Genomic DNA, 22,190 nt, shown 5'->3' on the forward strand with positions numbered 1-22,190 from the left:
TCTATCTTGAGCTGTAAATAAAGACTTTGCTTTTAAAGGTAGAATTTTAAAAAAGACTTTTTATTCAATTATAAGTGTTGTTAATAAGGCGAGTTAACATTTTAAAACAATAGAAGAGGTCATGTGTAGGAAGTAGCCATAAAAAGTAACAAAAAAAGAAAACATCAGGTGGCAGGTTTTCTTTAGAAATATTAGTTTCCAGTTGCTGTGAAAGTCTCCTTTGGTAAGTTCTGGGAATCCTCCGTTCACACATACTGTAGGTGGAGTTAAGCAACAGAGACAGGCATGCTTATAGAATTCATCTCATACATTTTGCATGCCGGGCACATGTACTGTACATAAAAGATGGACATATCCACAGTGACATCATCTAATAGATTTCAGAGATTCTTTTGAAACCTTTTCTTTGACATTTTGGCTGTTGGCATTTGTTTGTTTGTTTTCTAAAAATTCAACACAACCATATTTGGATCACGAGGTAGTACCGAGGAGCTAATGCTAGTACTAGCTTAGTTTCCAAAAAATGTGACTCTGTTGACCGATGATAAATGTTTTAGCTGCCCAGTAACAGTTTTAATCTTGTTTGGTGTTCAGGTGTTGGACCTGTTTCCAATGCTTACCAAAAGAAACATTATGTGATTTGATATCATTTCAACCTCAGACACCTTGTCTTTCACTCATTTATGGCGAAGGACATATAAATTATAATATAAGAACATATACAACGTGTGTTTTTCTTGTGTGTCTGTGTTCCAACCCTCCAACTCTCTGCTCCTGCATTCCTGCACATTTTACACTCTGTTTTGTGAGAACTACTCTGTATTGTTTCACATTCTGTCAAATCAGGGACAGGAAACAACAAGTAGCTGTGCCTGTGCCTGCTTTTCAATCAAAATGGTGAAAATATTCTCTAAGAGAACTTTGCGATTTCAGACAAAAGAGAAAGTCTGAAAGAAGATTTTTCAGTACAGAGTCCTTTTGCCTTCTTTATTGGACAGCAGGGTTGGGAGAGGAGGGGTTTAAAATACAGGAAACAGTCTGGGGCAAACTCAAACTCGGCCCCTGTGGTAAGGACTCTAATGTTCAATATATGGCTCACCTACTCAATCAAGTGAGCTACAGCAGGACCATTAATTCAGAGTATAACAGTGACTTTGAAGACGCGTATGAGACTGACCATCATTTAACAAATTTCCCAGAGGAACCCACCCGAGGGATTAATAAAGTTTTATCTATCTATTTTGTTCCCAAACAGTCCCATCAGCAGCCATCAAGGGGGGGAAATGGATGTCAAAAATGGTGAGAGCGAATGGTCTTCATGCCCAAGAAATAAGCCATCCCGCATGACTTCCCCCACGATGCAACCAGGGCCAGCACAAATGGTGTGACGTGAAATCTTTAACTTTACATCCAAGATGTCATCTAGAAAATCATCCTGACCGTGAGATGTTCCTTGATATAAATTCTCCTCCTTATCAAGGAGCAACAGAAGCATGTAAGAGGTGTGTGGGTCCAAGATAGACAGAAAGATAGATAAAGTGCATGAATTAAGTATGCAACACACAGAGCAAAACTCTGTCCCTTCTGTGGTTTATATGCTGGCACCAACAGGCTATTTATTTAATGGGAGCTGAACTATAGACTGAGATGAATTGTTTGGAATTGGGACAAAGTAAACATATGTTAAGTATTTTTACAGACTGTTATGACTAAATTGAATAAAAAAGACCCAAAATGCAAAAGTTGGCCAGGTATCAAAATGTGAACATCACATAAGGGTTGTAGGAAAATGCAATCAGTGGAGAAACTGAACTGATAACTCTGCATGGTCTCACAATGTCTTCCGACTGAGTAACAGGCTCATAATCATGAGATTCACTCTAAAGCATTCCCTTCTTTATCATATATTTTATTCTAAATGAGGATCATAATGTACAAAATGAGGATCAGGCTGCACTGATGAAGCCTTGAAACTGGCAATTGTGATTATAAACTCATCAGGAAAAGTGTTTACTGAGGCCACCAATCAAGTGAAAACTAGGATCATTTTCTTATAGATTTCTTTACAATTGGACTTATGTTTTATACAGCTAGCTCTCTGCCTCCCCAGAGGCTATATTTATCTTTATATAAAGTCTAAGATCCAAAGACATGAAAGTGTATAACGGTAAACAGATGTGTGAGGGCAACAGCAGTGAGAATAACCTAATATACTATATAACTGCTTTGCTTTTAAACTCTCAGCTGACTGCATTTACATGTAAAAAGCATCTGATACTGTAGGTTATCAAGCTAAGACTCAAAGAACTCTTATATTTGGTTATTTAATATGATGTAAAACGGTTTTTCCAGGTTTTCTGTCTTTTTTGCTGTAGCTAACAGCTTCATCACCGTCTTGCTTTATACCTACAGGGATGCTGTATCAGTTTACTCAAGACAAAGGATTAAATGAGCGTACTTTCAAAATGTCTCTGTGATCATATCTTATTGGAGGGCTATCAAGGCCAGGTACAATTTTCACTTGTACACCTGCCAAAACAATAAATTATTGAATCTATTCTGAAATAAAAAGAACAAAAACCTGAAACCACCCAGAACGATAAATATTGAAGAACGACTGATGGATCATACCTAAAAGGAATACAGCAAACAGTAATAAAACTTTTACAGCTTTTCTTTTCCTTATATAAGAAGAGAGTCTACATATAAACAGTATGGACTGAAGCAGCATTCATGCTCCCGCTCTCTAGGAGAATTATTTATCTTTAGCTCTGTTCCTGGGAGGATGCTTTTGACAACATCTCATCTCACTGTCTGAAAACCACTGCCATCCATTAGGGCCAGGAATTGCACTACGATGTCTTTGTGGGAGGCTTTGCCAGTTGCACTACGTTTAAAAGCTTCGAAAGAAGCAAAGCAATACTGAGGCAAAGAAAGAAAACATTTATTGTTCATGAATGTGGTGTCACACAGGTCCTGTCAGAAAAGAGCAGGGAGGTGAGGTCTTGGTTTGAGGTCTCTGAAGTAATCCTGCCTCCCCTCTTCTCTAAGCACAGGAAACTGGACTTTGGAGCTGTTCTTTTTCAAGAACAATCAGCACATTCGTGTAAAAGCAGTACATTGCAAAAGACAGTCTAACATTCCACATGACAGCTAGGTTTTACATTTGTGATGCCCACTGTAATTTATATCCTTATAAAAATTTACAGAATAACATTTTTGTGTCTCAGTGCAAAAGATATATATTCCAAAAGAATTTCAGAAAAGCCGTGCCCTTGTTAAATGTCCATCCATATCCCTCCCCTTATCTGTACCCCTACAATAGTATAATTGGCCTGTTTACTGTACAAGACCACCAATAAATAACTAACAGAAGCAGTTTTACAGTCACTGTCAGGTAGCAGCAGTGTTTCAGCTTAGACTTTAAATACATATTCACAAACAACAGTGTGTCACTGTACACCCACAATTCATCAGAACTTTAACTATAGATAATAATGATAATAATAATTACATTTGTATTGATAGTAATTACCATGACAATAACAACGGAAAAAAAGAAATACATAGTGTCACATCGGCATTAAAGTATTTACATTGCTTTTTCAAGTTCTGTGGCTTAATTTCCCGTGTGTGAATTTCCCAAGTAAAAGAAGGCAATGAAGTGTCTCTAAGGTAAAAGGTTGACAGTGGGGAGTTTATCAGCTGGTGCAGATGCTATTGATGGAAATGATGCCTGGGTCCACCAGGCCAAGCTCCTCATGCTCATTCACGCACAGCTGATAGCCACAGCCCCGCCTACGCTTCAGTGGGGTCACCTTGGCATCAGGCTTGGCTCGAGGTGGCAGGAGAAAGCCCACACTCCCTGCAATCAGCATGTGCCAGATGCTGTGTATGTAGAAGTAGTTCTCCTCCGTCTCCACAAAGGCGTAGAGCGCCACGGCAGATGTGGCAATCATGGTGCCCGGGAAAAGGAAGAACACCCAGCGCTTCCAGGTGGGCGGGTAGCAACGTCGACGCCGGATGGTGCGCACAGTCTGACAAGGTCCACAGACACATAAAAAAAAAAGATTATCAATATCACTATTTACACCTGTTTTTTTTCCTGAAAGCTCACAAAGTAACATTTTCCAATGGGAACAGTTTAATACCCACTCATAATTTCATACAGGAAATGACAGCTTCCAAAAGAAATTCCATGAAAAGAAAAACACAGCACCAATTCTTTACTGAGATCCATTTACAGACCAAGAAAAAGACTTAATTTATTCCCATATGTGCTGTGTTGCCTGCAACCAATATAACCCTAGCAACAACCACTAAGAACCTGAAAAAATCTATTTTTGCATTCATGTGTATCTGACCTCATCACCACAGACTAGAAAGCAGAGTTATAATGTGCGCTTCCCAGGGCTGTGTGTAAACACGTGTTTGAACACATTGTCATGTGTGTTTCTTTTATGCTCACATGTTAACAGCATGATGTGTGTCAAAGGCTGCAGAGTCTCGCGTAGCAAACCACAAAGAGAACGCCACATATTTTACTTCTTGTGAGAAGTGTTTTGTATAGTGAAGTTTATTTTCATAGTTCATAGTTTGTTTTCCACATGAATTGATCTCCAAGGCCTTGTGTTTAACGGTCTTACTAATTTAATTTAATGAACTTTTTTATGTAGAAAGAGCATATTGAAGTGGGAGATCACACAGGGAGAGTCATTAAAGAACTGAGACCAGTGGGATTTCAGCGAGGGACCACTAGACATCTCTATTTTATTGCAGGTGAAGAGGGATGGTATTCTCCGTGAATCTCTTGTGGTTTTATTGTATGAAATTTTGTATTCATGCCTAGTGCCGCAGAAAAAGTCTATCATCTGGATCAGCTGATGGATTAGTGACGTGCCTGTCGATGCTTTATCTGCTTTTTTATGTTTCTTTGCTGGAGCTGGATATGAAATCTATTTTTGAGAATATGTGCTAATGCTTTCTGTAAGTGTCCCATGATTGCCTCTATTACAGCGCAAAGAGAAATGAACATTTAATTTCATTCAGTCTCTATTTTCATCGCTTCATAAACACTGATTGCTTGAATGATTTTTTTTTTTTTCTCAAAAGGCTATTATGAAGAATCTGACACAATATAAGGGGAAATGTAAGCTGGTCATGAATGACAAAAGTAATTACATGCACGAAATGGCTCTGTATGCATTTAACAATGAAGAATGCAAAATCCTTGCATACTTTTGTGGTTAAGCCAAATAATTCTAGACCAGGATTGTGTTTTTATGTATGAGGCAGGGACCTCATTTAGTTTGAAGAATTAGGGATATTTGGCATTGACAGAGTTGAACTTCCCCCCTTCCTCTTGCTGCTAATGACACCCCTGCACAGCAGCAGACGCTCTGTGCCCTCCGCTTGACTGATCTAATTCGGTTGTGTCTGAGAACATTCAGAATGCCAAGCTTTGCAGAAACATGACAAGCTGAAATGAAAGGGCTCTTGTAGAAAATGTGCAGTGCTCAGACTCGGAGTTGGAGTACAGAGCGGAGAATGTTGAAATGCAGACATACGCTGTTGAACCGCTGATAAATTATTAAGTGTCAGGTAATCAAAGCAGAATCCTGGGTTCATCTTTAAAAACTGCAACATTAGCATGAGATTCAACTGCCTTTTATGGAAAGGTTGCTGCGAGGAGTTTATTCCTATGCAGTCTGTTGTTTCATTGCCAAGGGAGGATGAGAGATTATCTGTCTCTGTTTATACTTCCAGTCCGTAGACACTGTCACAGTATATCATTTGCCACTCGTCAAATAACATATGTCAACAAACCATCTATAATTGAATTACAAATCAGCCAAAGACTAAAGAAAATCAGTCAAATATTGAAAGCCGGTAGCTTTACATACATTTCCAGTGAATTATTTTAAAGCATTTAGAAAGAAGACATTTTTGACAATAGTAAAAAAATACACTTTCCTACTTATTGTGCTAAAGCTGCAGGGTTTACATGGTGGAATTAAACAGTGCTTCGTCTTCCAATATTTCTGTAGGATCCTCCAGCTCGCAGATAGATAACTCTCAGTGCTACAACTCCCACACTTTATTCAGCACAAAGCTTTCTCCAAGGAAACCACAAACCTTGTTTTCAAACTCATGTCAGAGGTTTGGTGTTAAAGGCTTTTTTTCCACAAGAACCTTGCCTGAAAGACTATTATTTTTTATCTTCTCAGTTCAGGGAGCACATTATGACTCGAAGAAGAGTCAGTGAAAGTACAAGCTGAGTTATAATGGAACTACAACCCATGACTAATACCCACAGGCTGCAAAACTTTTAAAGCCCCTTCAATACTAATGTAAAATAGCTTCATTGGTCAGAAAACCACCAGTTTTTTATGCATGCACATGTTCCAAGCCTATGTTAGCTTACATGACAGATTTAATCCTTTTATACTTACTATCATCAGGGACTAGAGGGACTGTGGAGACGCATTTTATTTGCATGTCTGAACCAGCGTGAATGTTAAACACAAATTATGTATTAAAGTAACAGTTTCATGTTGTGCACAAATATAAAATAAAAAATCTCCTACTGCACAATAATTTTACACCCTATAAATACATGCAGAAATGCTTTTACACCTGATTTATACGGGTTTAACTTAATTTTAATAAGCATACATATAATGTAATAAAATAAATTTTGGCACAAGAAAAAAAAATTACCCAGCCCACTATAAATTTTTAAAGGTTATATATATATATATTGGATAAAGATTTTTAGTGTGATACTTGTAATATCCACATTTTTATTTTACTTTATATGTTCTTACCTTATATCATATCATATTTTTATTTTTACTTATTTATTGCTTTAGACTGTTTCTCTACAGTTCCTATAAATAAGTAGATCATTTTTCTCTTACCCATGCCACGGCCATGATGCCCAGAGCAAACAGGCTGGGTCCCAGCAGGTTCCACAGACCATGACGGTCCAGCTGCAATGCCATGGACAGAGACATCGCCCCCAGCAGATACAGAACCTGACCAAAAAAACCATGGATCAATAACTGCCCTCCATAAACACAGTCAGCGTTGTTACATGTACATGCAAGAACATATTTGTGCGGTCAGGCGATAGCACAACTCTACCTATGGAGAGGTAAAGACTATTGTCAGTGTGGCAAAGCTGTAATCATTTTTCCATACATATAGGAAAAATGGCTTTGCATCAAATCTCTAAACCATCAGGTGATTCATGTGTGGACTATACTTTCACGTTTTCTCTGTTTTGAGCTGACATCCTGTTATTTGGCTTTCAGAGTTATACTTTTCTTAACACACGTGGTTTTTTGCCATCAAGTTCAAGTTCAAGCCATCAAGAACATAGCTGTGATGCTGCACAGAAATAAGTGCCTTACTAAAAGAAATGTTGTTGTGCTTTGTCAACAAGTTCAACAAGGCTTTGGATGTTGTTATTTTCTACTAGTCACCACAATAATATATTACAAATGTTAGTTTTCAGTTAATAGTCTGCTGTTGCATGTTTACGTGTAATATTGAGCTATTATTAAAGATGTCCATGTTATGAAAGAACAAACAGGTTCGCGGTTGAGAATCATAGACAGTTTGACAGTATTGACAGATGGTTTTGAGGCACTATAGAAGTATTTGTTCATGTTATCTATTCAAAACAAGAAAATATAAAATAATGGCAGCTATTTACTGCATTGTTAACTGCCACAACAAGCTACCTTTAGCACACAGCATGCAAGTCTGTGCTCCAAAAGGTAAAAGCCTCTCATTATGTAAATATACAAGCACTTTAATGTACCCGTAGGGAAAATAACTGCAGAGTTCAGGTGAAATCAAAATGGGTATTTTAAAGTGCTTATAGAAAAATACACTAGACCTCTTTTGAAACAGCTGAAAGCCCCAATAAAACAGTGAAAACAAAATGCTAACAATAGAGCCACATGATATATAAAATCAGTTATTTTATTTTATTTCATTGCCAAGCTCACAACTGGACATAAAGCCACAGGATATAAAAGAGATAAAGTGAGAATGAAAAAAATCAATAAGCTGTGCTACACATGCTCGGGGAGAACTTGAGCCCATCCAGAATGCTTAGGGTCTAGTAGGCAATGTGAGGAGGAATCGGGGATTTTTGAGCTGGTAAGAGATGACCTGTCTGCAGGAGAATAGAACTAATTGGCACACACCAAGGAGGAAAGGAGCAGCATGATGCAGCCTGAGGACTCTTTGCAGCAACAGTCATCAGTCATGCTGCTCTGGTGGATCACACAGTGGCACAGAAACAAGCATGCGTTGCATGCAGGCATGAATGCATAGTGACAAATGAGCCTGCAGGAATTCAAAAAAAATAAATAAATAAAAATCTATTTTTATCTGCAACTTATATTTTCATGCTTAATAAGATATACAGTGTGTCAGATTTAATGTATATAGTACTGGTGCATGTCTAATGACCGTACCACACTGAGGTGTCATATAACGGCCAAGGAAACAGTGGCTAAGTAAAGGTCAACTTATCATCTTTCAAATAAGAATTTCATAGTTAAATAATGCTGGAACCAGTAATATATTAACATATGTCTATATAAAACATTTTTACAAGGTTGTACAGACATTTGATGTACTAAGATTCCTGTGGATTACTGCTAATAACTGCTAAGTTATTAGCAAGGTTACATACTCATTCCTTCTATAGTATATTTTCAAATTTGCAAATTATTTGTGAAGTCACGTTACAAATATTAGGAATAATATCGGTTTAATTTCATATCATGAAAAGCAAACGGAAAACAGAAAATTCGGAGCGTCAAACACTGAAAGAAAAAGCAGCGCTTATATTTCAGGCATACCTATTTAGCTACTAGTAATTAAGATCATGTGGCTATTTTTTTTTCTGATTGACTGAACAAACATGTTTGATGTCCTACAGTGCAATTACATTGGTGAGAACAATGTTGTCAGTAAGGAAGGGGCAAAATTACAAAGATGTGATGAAGTGTAATTATCTTCATAATTGTGATCCAGAACTTTCACCAAGTTGAGACTAACATACCTCCTGGTGTTCAATCTTTATGCGAACAAGCATAAAATGATTTTCAGCCAACATTTTTAAGACATTAAGAGCTTTGGAAGTCCAAAAGTCGCATACTACACAGCGAGACAAACAATATTCCATGCTCTTAGGTCTTTTATCCTCTAGTACTAGTGTAACATACAAACAAACACACACATACACACGCTCAGTGTCTCTTTCAAGTACACAAACGCACAAAGTCCCACTTGCCAGTCCTGACATGTGCGATTTGATTAGTGACTGCGTACTGCAGCGCTAAGCAAAAATGAAAACTCTAGAGGACAGCAGATGTTCATGCACTCCCCACCCTCCTCCTACCTCACACCCTCTCTCCACTCTCCCCCCTCTCTCTGTCTCATTTATGGACATGGACACACATTTACACATACACACACACTTTCCCTCAGACTGCTCCATCTTGGTATGCAGCCAGGGAGTGACCCATGGAGAAGGTGCACCTGTTAGTGTTTACCATTACCCACGCAATATGTCAGCAACCAGAGAATTTAGTGCCATGCAATGCTGATTTTAACACATTGATCTTCTCATTTATAACTGAAAATTGAGGCATATGCGGTACTCGTTTATAGAGCTACAGCCTCTCAGTCCTTTAATCTAATCTAATCTAATCTCTCTTTGTTCATGGTCTGGCAGAGTGCAAAGGCATCAGGGTCTGAAAATGTCTGTTTCCGGATGTCTGAATCTACTGACATCTACCTACGACTAACATTTTATTAAGTAGCAAATGTGACAGGCTGAGTTGTTTTTCTAAATGGCTGTTTATCCATTTAGAGACATAATCTCCACATAAAAGGGTATGACCTAAGCTGCACTTCATGTGTCCAGGCTGAAGTGCCGCTTATTACTTTGCAGCTAAAGTGGGGAAAATTAGTGTGTTTATAAATATGCACTGTTAATGATTCCATGCATTTTCTCAATTCATTTGTGTTGAGATCAATGTATCGAAGAACTGTTGATATCACCATGCAAGCCTTACATTTTCATCTTTATAAAGGGAAAAGTTTCTATTACAACAGGACTTTTCAGTTTTATAGAAAGAAAACGAATATCCAGTCTGAGTATCAGTAGAAACAGGCTTCGCTCAGAATTACACATACCTGTTTGATGATGGATTTTAGCCTAGCCATTGCAATGACGGTGACCCACACTGACATGAGAGACCCGAGGAAGTCACAAAACTGCAGAACATCATACTCCATGATGCAAAAGACCACAATACCTGGCTGGTCGCATGCATGGTAGAACTGTGAGAAAAGAAGAGAAAGGCACAAAGGTTACAAGAACACGCAGATGTGTCAGAAGAATAGACGGCACAACAGCACAAAAGTATTGATTCTGTAAAAAGCACGAGCTGAATGATAAGCTGAATAAAATAAGCAATACGCGCATACAGGTTATTGCTGGTTACTGACAAAGAAGCTATACAGAGCATTCTTTTACAAACTCATCTCAGATTCATTGCAACACAGTGGCATGCACATACTGGCCAACTCTATTTATGTATGAAATCCCACTAGCATATGTTTACAGCTATATTTCTTGCTATTTTATTTTTACAGCTTTGTTGAAAGAAGAAAAAAAAATTCCGGTATGAATACATTCATCGATAAAATGTCTACTCACTACTGTATACACTATCAATAAAAAAAGCGATAATGATTATATATATCACATTATCGTCGTAAGACATCATTCATTTTAAGGAGAAGGAGAAGAATCCTTTTATAAAGAAGGATTTCTTTTGTTAAATAATATTTCAAAAAATTACACAATAGGCACTTTCTCAACAAAAGCATGTGAAACCTTTTCTTCAAGGAGAAATATTAAATTAGTCCCCTGAGATATGAAAAAGCATGGTCTGCTTTTAAATGTAGTTTTCTTTCACTCTATAAAACGCACTCTTCTTGGTTAGGAGGCGGATAAAATGCAGCACATTATTAAAAAAATAATGATGCCATATCGAGCATTGTTTCTGGCTCCAGCAAGATTTCATCCTTAGCATCAATAGTAACGTTTATTGTCAGTATTTCTTAATTGTAATTCTGTGGTAATATACTAGATGTAGCTTTTTAAAAGGTAGCTGAAAGAAACAAAACACAAAACTTCATTTGATTCTAACAGTACTAGCTGCCAAACAGTACTTTTGGTGGGGGTGAAATAAATTACCCAAACTTAATTTAGTCGTAATTTTTACAGTGAAATTTTTTTCTAAAACTTGCTGTTGCCTGGGGGAAGTTCCTGTAGTGGAAAAGTAATAAATTTATGGCTCTGAGCAGGGGATCATAGTAGGGATACTGGAGCATTTCGGTTTAAATAATGGACATTCATTTTAATGCTTCCAATGCAGAATAGAATTGTAAGCATAAGTATTTCTGACTTTGGTGTAGCTTCGAATGGCTTACTCAGAAATAGGAGTGTGTCATCTGCATACACAGGGATTTGATGCAGAATGTGTTTCCTATTAAAGCTAGCCTTGCCACAATCTGGTGACTTATAGAAAACATCTGCTTTTGTGATTCTTTCTAAATTGTTGTTTCAAATTCAATTTTTTTTTGTTTTGATTTAGCACCATGATTGTTTTCTTTATGCTTACTTTTGTGCATTACTGATACCAATTGTTTATTAGCAAAATACCATGCTTAAATAAAAGGAAAATATACTTTAGGTTATCACTTTTCACTCACAGTGGAGAAAAACATGGTGAAGATGTAGACCGAAGCCTCCAGGAGGTAGTGGCTTCGGATGGCGATGGCCACGGGCGGGACAAACATCAGGTTACTGAGACAGAGCAGCAGGGTGGAGAGGAGCTGGAAACTGTACGAATAGGCTTCTGAGTTGTCTGTGCACCCCCATCCATCCCAGCCTAAAATACCAACACACACAGACCACCTTAGTAAATCTGGTACTTTCACCTAAAAAACTAGAGCTCTAAGACAGGTTTTTGTTTTGTTTTTGTTTTTTTAACAGGCTTTACATGTTGGGAAAAGCATAAATGGTGCCTGACTTCCTTAAACCCTCAATCAACTCCAGGAAAAACATGGCTTTGGTTTATGAATGAGAAGAGTTCCCCCAGCAGGTGAAACTGTTTGTTTCAAACCCTTAATCTCTTAAAATGTATGAAATATTTATTATCTCTTGACAAGAATAATGCCTTAGCAGCCTTTTGCTATGAACAGACATTTCTCTGCAAAAATAATCAAAAACAGATATGTGTGAAGTTGTTTATCCTGCATAATAGAGCCTCCTGGTGTGAACTCACTTCTATTTTAAAAACACCCCCGCTTTGGTACATTGGATCTTTATCAAGTGGTTGATTGAATAAGACAGTGTGAATTAAATATTCGTGAGCACTGTTGAACAGAGGTTTTGCAGTCTGAGATGGGCCAAGGGCAAGTGCTGAATGCAAAGCGTCTGCCAGGAAGCAGTCACACATATGAAGTATGACAATGAATTTAACTGAGGAGAAACCAACTCTGATAAAAGAAGATCAAAGGCAGGATTTAAAAAAGCCTCAGAGGACATGCTTTGTTTAGTTTCATAAGCTCATCTTTTATTGAAAAGCTGTTGGTAATTAAGACTGTGTTTTATTGTCTTATCAAAATGCCTTATATTAGAAGATTAACACCAGGCCGCTGAATGAGTCACTGAAAAGTGGCACATACAATTTAATTGCAGAATTGCCAGCTCAATTCTGGAAAATGACCTGTGCCATCCCACCTGGCTCTCTCTCATTTTCTTGTCACTCCGCATGATGTATTTTCCAACAAATTAGAAATTCTTTGCAGCAGTGATGACCTATTTTCTCAAAGAAAAGTTCTGTCTTATCTTTCATATGCAAAAGAATCTTTTGACAGACAAAAATCAAGTGTAATTATACATTCAGGGTTGCACTTGCTTGCTGTTTATTAATTACTAATTAATTACTGATAAATATTTAAGGAGGTTGTTAAATATATACAGTACTAATTATTTTTCCCTTACATAAAACAACTTCCGCTCTTTTATTACTAACTGCATGACTTAGATATTAAAACAGAACCAAAAAAGACTTTACCAGACCACCTCGTTTCAATTTAATTGACAGTGTGCACTACAAGTTCAAATAAATAAACAAGGATTTAACAAAGCTGTCCATTTAAGCTGGAAAAAGTAAGACACTGTGATGGACTGCAATAGATAGTTACCTGCTTTGCATTCACATGCAGCATAAAGGTAATTGTTGGTGCGCAGAAGCTTGCACTGTCCATACGTCCCACAGTCATTGATGCACGGAGTCAGGTATGCACGCATATAAACCTCTGCAGTCACATTGCTGCATTGCTCAAATCTGGAAAAGGCAAAATATATGATTGCAGGTGATGCCTTCACTGTTCTTCATCTGCATAATGACTTTTGTTTATGGCCAAATGTGTCAGATCTATAGACTGCATAGCTGTGCACACTTTTTTAGCATTCCCAATTAAGCTGGTAAACATTATACTTACTAAATACAAATATAACAGCATTGTTATTGTGAGCATGTTATCAGCTGACATTCACATATCACTCCAAGCTCTTTTAGAGCTTTGTCTCACAAAGCCGCTCAGGCGCCTGCGGGGTTTTGTCTAGTTTTCTTGTGTCCTCCAGAAGCCCTCATCACCACAAAACACTGGAGATCAAAAGGTTGTTTCGGCATTGCTGGATGTCAGACAACTTCATTCTATTAGGCCCCGGAAATCTCCAACTTTATAACGCAATTACAAAACTAATTTTCTGTAAATGATGTCTATTCCACCAAGGGTTCTAGTTTAACCTTCATTAATTATTTTGAATAGGTAACTCAGCTGTAATTTCTCACAAAACTCTAAGTCTACAGGTGACTGCATATTCACAGACAGAGGTTACTTACTTAATTTGCTCATCTTTAACACTACAAAAACAAAAACTGCTAATCAATCAGTTAAAGAGAATGAAACTTCAAATATGTTTCTTTATGTGTTTCTGCAACATTTTATTAATTTTGTTTTTATTTAGTTGTATACATCAGCTTCACTGTATATTTGAAGGGCACCTGTCATTTACCATCTAATGATACCTGATTGGTTTAGTATATGCAAATGCGTGGAAATCTAGCACATAACACTGATCTTTGTCTGCATTTTCATACATCAGCTAAGTGTTCGTGTGAGGATGAGTCCACGTCCCACACCATCTGTTATTATCTGTTATTCAAATTCAATTGGAACTCCCAAGTGGGACGGGAAAAATCTGCTTAATTTCATTCTGTTCACATTTTTGTGCCATAAAGGCTTCGCCAGAACAGCTCAATCTGCTGAATTGCTAATACTTACGAACTCGTATATAACATTACAACAACAAAACTTAATGAAAACATTCGCTCTAACTTCTCTCTGTGACATGATTTGCACCGACTTTAAATAACCCTCAGAGAAAAATACTTTACTTATTGAATTCACAGGTTAAGTAACACTTACATAAACGTTGAGAGAGAAAAACAGAAAGACAGGGACACTGGTGTGGCCTTTGCAGTAGGCCAAAGCCTTATTGGTACCTACAAAGTATACTATTAATATCCAAATACCACTACCAATAAAACAGCGTTGCAATAGCATTTTTTTTAAAAAAGCTTTTTGCAAACTTTTGTTGGACCCCTTGAATTAAAACTGAATGTGTGCATTTTGATTACAACTTGATTGTTTGATTTAAAATTCACCATGACACTATAACATTTCCTAATTGGTAAGTGTGAAAATATGGATAAACCTCAAAATCTAACCCTCCTCTATGTCATATGCTTGGTGTGCACCATACACACATTTATGAAGCCAGTGCCAAATCAGTCTGCTGGGTGACAGATGGCAGAGGATGTGGTTCAATGAGGGAGGCTTCGTCATTCAAACAGAAAGCATGGTGTCTTCATTATGGCAATGAATTATTTATTTTGGTAAACAAACTAGTGATTGTGTTATGCTGACAAATTCAGAAGATATGAATGTCCTATTTTGCAATTGTCTTTGTGTAATTGACAGCAAATATTGTCTCATAGAGGTTGCTGTGGAGCATTGGGACCAGGCCGAAGGACTGATTATGAGAATGTCATAAATTTATGTCAAAATCTATGACGTTCAGCTTGTTTCATTGAATTCCTGCTTGTAAATTATGTTTTTGAGACTTTCTAGGTTGAGCACTCAGGAGATTATAGTTTACACCATTTTAAAGGAATAGTTTAAAGAAGGCATAGCTGTAAGGATTCTTACCATTGGACCCAATTTATCAAGCCTTTTTGCCAAGTTTTTCAACCTCCTGTTTGACAGGAGGTTCATATTTAGTGTATAACCATAAAAGCAAGTATCACAATTTTAACAGAGCAAATATTAATTTCCAAAACTGTAATAATGTCTCTTTATAGGCATAAAAACATATACTAAAACTTGGTTTAATTCAGCGGTCCCCAACCTTTTTTGCGCCACGGACTTAACGATAAAAACGATTTAAAAAATAACGATAAAAACTGATAAAAACCCTGAAAACCAGAAATTTCACACCCTGGGGGTTGGGGACCGCTGGTTTAATTGATATATATTTAGGATAAGATGAGATGAGAAAGTTGCAGCAGTTACAACACTATATGTAAAGCACAGATAATATATAGCAAATATGGAGACTGGTATGAAGCGCTATAAAATAGAATACATAACCAACAAACAGGTAAAGTTCTCAAGGGAAGCAGTGCTTTCTGTCTTACCCATGTTCAGTAGCACATAGAGAGCGCAGACTGAGGTACCAGGTGCCTGTTTGTGGGTAGGGAATCCTCAGTTTGGTGATATTAGTGGAGGTGTTCACAGAGAGGAAAAACCCTGCCACTGATTCTGAAGAAAAAGGTAACACAATAAAACACAGTCCAAGCTGTGACAGAGAAGGTCCATAACTGAATAAGCTTTGCGCATACACGGCAAAAATATCGATTACTTGTGCTGTTCTCACAATTCTACCAATAAACTTGCTTAGATTCAAAATCACACACTATGTGGCTGTTTTGTTTAAGCAAAATTAGGCATACCTGATTCACATTTCAGTGATGTGTTTTCACGTAAGAAAAGTGGCATCCCGTGGTTGAGGCAGCCAAACACTGTGAGATTAGCTCCTTTCAGCATAGACTGCAGGAAAAACACATAATCAAACGTCATTCATCCGCCCAACCATCAACCATCTGCTGCTATCATTCTGGTGAGCTAACACTGTTCATGATTACCTTTAGGTCTATTTTCTGCACAGCCATGAGATAGTAAACTTTAAAACTAACAAATCAAGTAAAGTGCTCTCTCTCTGTCTGCCAGAGGCACCTACAGTAAATGAAGATGTTGGCAGTTTGTCGCCTTGAAGCATCAATTATACATTAACATGCTCAAGCATTAAAAGAAATCCAGGAGAATTATTCAAGCGTCGGGAACTGCATATGCTTATACAAATTGGTTCATTCTGCAGAGAGGTGAAGGGAGGCCACAGCTGTCCAAATTGGTCTATTGGTAAACAATAAATAGCAGCAAACTGGATGTGTCAATTTGCACTCAAGCACTAAACTTGACACTTTATTAGTTTTAAAATTCCCCTCCATTATTTACCCAGTCTCCAGCTTTTGTTTCTGTGTGTGTGGGTGGGTACAGCAATGGGTCAGTTACTAAACCACAAAGTATGCTAAAAATCAGAAGACTTCCTGACGAAAACTTTACATTCAGAAATTCACATTATATACATTTGTGGGATAACTTTAGACAATTATTTCTTAAATACATAAGATTTCTATCACCCCCTTAGCATAAAATGGGCATAATGTATATATAGGGAGTTGGCAAAGTTGTTGATTAATGCAATGACTAACAAACACTTTGCCAGGTGCTGAGATTTCAGGCTTCCTAAACTCACCATCTGGCCTCTATTCTCTTGGTGGGAAGACTAAATCACACCCAGTGGCATTTTGAGAGAGTCCCACACCCTCCCCCTCCTTCATCCTGGCTCTCCTCTACAGTTTGAGGATAAAGGATTAAGCAACAAATATCAAAGTGGCTCACCAGATGCAAACACGGGGAGAGCAAAGCAGGCAAGAGCCACCCCAAAGCCAGATAATATGATTCTAATTGGCAGGTCAAAGAGCTCCATCAAAGTAGAGATGTTTCTAGTCAATGTAGCTAGATGGCAAGGTTGGTGTGCCAATTGACCAGTCAAGCACTATTAGAGGGATTATTATAAAATTTTAAACACAAATTCAAAGTATCTACACATTGATTTTTTTGTGATTTCTTTCCTCTGACTTTTTCTTTTGTAACAAAGGTTTATCCAGCCATTCGTGGTCTGCAAAGGATGATTCCTGGTGAGTCTTATTCGATAATCTTCTCCCTTGCTCTTAAACACCACTAAACGGTTAAATTTATACTTTTACTGCGATGTATGCCCTGTGATAAACTGGCAACTTGTCCAGGCTGTACCCCCACCTCTCACCCTGTGACAGCTGGAATAGGATCTCCCCCTCACCCTGAATTAAGGATGGACTGATGGAAGGATAGATGGATAAGCAAAACGTTCGGTATAGTCTGAAACCTTAATGAGGACACATTTCAGTGACACTGATTTCCTAACTTTTCATTCAGAACAACGAAGCTGTCGGCTGTTCTTGTACACTAGAAAGCTCCACAAAGCTCAGTGTAAAAGTCAAAAGAGACAGATTTTTTTAATTGAGCAACATGAGAGTGTGTGAAGCGATAATGATGCAAAGGTAATAACAGAAAACATTTTTATTAGACATTTGTTTTTCAATTAGGATAATTAAGATAAATGAATTAAAATAAATAAATAAACATCCCTATTACTTTATTATTATTTTAAGCATGTATGGGAAATTACGGCATCCCTACAGAGGACAAACCAAAAAAAAAGAGGTAAATGTAAATTCTTAGCATCTTGAACTGTTGTGATTACAGTCCCAGTCTTTTCTCAAAGTTAACTTTTTTGGAATTCACTCTTAAAAATGAGTTACCAATTTTAACTTCCTTTTTTGCTGGCTTCATATGCATTCCTGAGCATCTGTTGATTCAGTAATACTGCAGTATTAAAGCGGTTTAAACTGACAGAATTGTGAGGTTTTGCACTGTCACACAAAATACACTTTGTCAAGGTTTAGCGAGGATTCAACTGTATGCTGTCGCATATGAAATAACAAATCCCACTATGGAGTGCTCGACCTACCCCAGCCTGCAATTCAAGCTGCTATGAAAATTGTTACATCGTTAAAGTTTACATGAAGCCAAAATGTGACGATGTCCATCCTGTTTTTGGTGTATTTACTCAAAATAACATGACAGACACATGTGTGTAAATTATTTGCAAGTTAAAAAAGCACATCTATAATATAAGTGCACCCAACCTGGTTAGCCAAGAAAGCTAAAAATGTTCAAAAATCAATGAAGCATGTGTAGCTTGTTTTCATTTTTTAGAAATTATATCCCCTTTTAAAATATAAAAAACTATAAGACTATTTCAGAATCAGTGCACTTTTTAAATATGATTTATTATTCCACCAGTAATGAATCTCAGTGATTCATTTATTCATTTCATTATCTGCCCATAAACATCCTGGTTCCCCAGGAAACACATGCAATTAAGGAAGAAAGATTATCTCAAGATACAGAAGATTATGTGATATATGTGATCACTCTCAAATCTATCATCCAAACCGTTCATGCACTCGAAACAACGATATTCCCTTGCTTCTTTGATATTTCACTGATAACTTTTGAGGCTCATTCTGTCTCTCAAATCTGTCTGAAATAATTTCCCTTCAGCGTGGATGCTGGCTTTCTCAGCACACCGCATCATTTCTGTCCAGAACCCAGAATTTCTAAAAGGATTTCAATCACTTCTTAAAATAGCTTTAGCTGTCAGGGCATTATGTGATGTGTTGTTAATAATATTCTATTGTTGTTCTGCTTTAACAACACATTCATGTCTGGAATTCTAATGTTGATTTTGTATGTTTTTGTTTTTTTTTATTGGCTTTACTCGTAAAGCCTTTTGTAATATGATTGTGAGCATTGCTATATTAATCATGTTTAATGTTAGGATTTATATGCCTGATCCATTATGCAGATGTTAGTTATGATTGGTGAATGTGAGTGGCGGACCCATAATTCAATCAGGGGTGCTATCTACCAGCAAAGTAAGGCTCAAGGTTAAAGACTGAAGAAAACTACTGTGGAAAATCTTTGAAAGGATCACTTCGACAGCCCTGATGCATCAACTCTGATTGCTAAAATAGAGGAGAAAAAAAGGTTTGATGAATGCCAGTTTGTCTGTGTTGTATACTGACATGTTTTTGCTTTGCTGAGTTTCATAGAAGTTATGCTGATGACATGTGCCAGGCAGTACATAACGCCAACTGATGCAAGAACATGGACAAGCTGTCATGTGCTGTATATACTGCCTCCATATCCCAGTGCCCAAACTAATTAAACCAAACCCCAATCTCTGTGATGGGTTTTAATTTTAATCAATAATATATCTGCTATCTGGATATCTTTTAAAGCACATGTTTCAGCCTCTGACCACATGAATGCTGCTTAGCAAAAACAAAAGAAGTTTTATTAGTTTGGGGGGGGTTGTCATTTATTTTTTGGTATTCAAGTTTATTATTTTAAATAAAAGATGCACGTAGTGCAGAATTAAGATGTGAAAAATATTACATTTCTTTAGATGTATTATTTATTGTGCATATGTTTAATTATATATTTATGAAGATTTTTAGAATGATTGTTTTAATCAATATTTATTTTAGCATTCAATTTCACACCTCTCCTGTGTGATAATGACAGATGGTGTTGCACAACTCTGCCATAAAAGCGCCTAGTTTTCACTGGCTGATTAAAAATATGAAAATAAATGGCCGTGGAAATACTGGATGTGAAAATAAACTTACAAATAGAATACGGTAAATGAACATAATAAATTAATATAGTTTTAAAAAAAAACATATTTATTGTTTGTCCCTGGCTGTTTAGCTATTATGACCTAGTATATTATGTAAGCATTATTTTTCATGTATCACACTTATTTATTTTTTAATCTACTCCCCCAAACACTTTTATGCTGCCAAAACAGTTTATTACTGTGACAAAAGTACTAGTGCATAAGGGTTAGCCAAAGCATTCATGAATATGCGCTCATTCACTGTTTCTTATTTCTTTTCTGCGTGAGCCTTACCAAAGGTAAACTTAAACTGATCAACTGCCAGGTGAGGCATCAGTGGGAATAAAAGCCATATGCATTCCTTTCACACTTTTGCACAGAGAGTGATGCAAGGCAGACAAGCAGGTCCAGCTATTGTCTCCTAAAGCCCTGCAAATCTGCCAGAGTCCCCCACAGGCAGCGGCTGACTGGATTCTGCGCCTGTGACAAGCAAGTGACAGATCATCGCCGAGGGGGGTTAAATCTGTTCATAGAATAATATAGCATGACAGTCTCTCTGAAGAATACATCTAACGGCTCATACAACTATCACACCAACCAGGTTTCATCCCAGCATACTGTCTTTGTGACATCTGCAGTGTGCACCCAGTTAAAATTAACCAACAGCACACACTTGGGAGTATACCGGGGTGTTGAATGCAGGGTGAAAGGGGTCAGGGAAAACACTTTGCTACTGCAAAGATAGCACCGATAAATACAAAGAGAGGTTCTGCTGCAAGATAAAGGACAGATACAGTAAACAGGTGAAAATGGGCACACCATAGAGAAAGCCAAGGGGCTCACGTAGCCTTTGTGGGTGGTGACAGCAGCCACAGCAATCCCAAACTCCATTGATACACTGTTAAATGAATTACCGTCAATTATTTTCATTTCCTTTAAAAATTTTCTCTGACAATCTTGGAAAGAAGGCTGTTTGCTTTCTTACCGGGGGTTAGATGAGAAGATCGATCACTAATTTCATCTGTGTGTGTGTGTTCAGTAGAGATGATGGATGTGTAGTCTGGCTTATTATAAAGTCTTGAAGCGGTGAGAGACAGTATATAAGCTGCATTTGGACAATTTCAAACCTGTGAGGACGGGATTGTACGGGGGGGGGGGGGGGGGGCACTACACCTAGGGTTTACTTTCATTTATGATTAATCTGACATTAATTTCCTCATTAATTGGCTTATCTTGTCTATTAAACCTGGAGCGTAATAGATTTAGTGTTAATTTCAAGTCTGCTGCTGCAAATGCTCTTTTTCATCTTTTTTAATGTCTGACATTTCCTACTGTTTATATCTTTTGTGCTAAATCACTGGTACTGTGGGCAACAAATTTAATTTGCCAGTATTTTTACTATATCTTTAAATGTGGGGAGATGGACCCGATATTTTAAGAAATGCTTCCTAAACTGTCAGGATGTTCCTTAGAAGTAAACAATCAAAGCTATCTGTTAGTGTTTTGTGCTTCATCTTGTTGCTGTCTCAACACTGGCTGGCTTTCTCTCCATTAGAAGTAAAATGTTTAAAAGTCCATCTGCCAGCCTGTAGCTCTCCAGTTTCTGGCTCCCTGTAGACCTCCAGAGCCAATGCAGGTGCATTCCTAATGCCATTACTATCTGAAGGACAGATCAACACAGACATATTAAATCCTGCTTGGCTGATTTTTGCATTTTGTTTGCTCTCAATTAGAGACATATGCCACAAGCCCAAACACTGGCGCCTGTTTCATTGTGAACTTTTTCAGTTCCCACAGCAAAGTCTATGACCATACGTGCATCCATATTTAGCAGGCGCGCTCAGCCAGGCACTTTGTGAGCCCAGTTATTCACCCTTGCTAGCTGCTGGTTTTCTCCTCTATGATTGTTGCAAATTTACTTTTCTGATAACAATCTGATCCCTGCACAGGATACAGCAAGCAAACGGTGAGAGTGGTGCCAGAGCACTGTCCAGCATCTTGCGCCAAATCCCTTCCTTGGACCAGGATGATAATACTGATTTGATGAGCTAACAGTGCCTCGAAATTTTACAAATACTGCGAGAAATTATGAAAGAAACAACAGTTG

At 37.5% G+C, this 22,190-nt stretch overlaps 1 protein-coding gene across 1 annotated transcript in view; it reads right to left on the reverse strand.

Moving 5' to 3' along the window:
- Positions 1–2,928: 2,928 nt before the first annotated feature.
- Positions 2,929–22,190, reverse strand: part of tmem8b (transmembrane protein 8B) — a 33,190-nt gene continuing 13,928 nt past the window's right edge. The window contains exons 7-13 of the mRNA XM_085180328.1: positions 16,188–16,284; positions 15,873–15,996; positions 13,312–13,454; positions 11,812–11,990; positions 10,225–10,371; positions 6,921–7,037; positions 2,929–4,037 (exon numbers count right to left, since the gene is read on the reverse strand). Coding sequence (XP_085036454.1) covers positions 3,702–4,037; positions 6,921–7,037; positions 10,225–10,371; positions 11,812–11,990; positions 13,312–13,454; positions 15,873–15,996; positions 16,188–16,284 — 1,143 coding nt within the window. The 3' untranslated portion in view covers positions 2,929–3,701. The remainder of the gene's footprint in view (positions 4,038–6,920; positions 7,038–10,224; positions 10,372–11,811; positions 11,991–13,311; positions 13,455–15,872; positions 15,997–16,187; positions 16,285–22,190) is intronic.

The sequence above is a fragment of the Neolamprologus multifasciatus genome, chromosome 12, assembly GCF_963576455.1.
Source record: "Neolamprologus multifasciatus chromosome 12, fNeoMul1.2, whole genome shotgun sequence".
Classification (NCBI taxonomy): Eukaryota; Metazoa; Chordata; class Actinopteri; order Cichliformes; family Cichlidae; genus Neolamprologus; species Neolamprologus multifasciatus.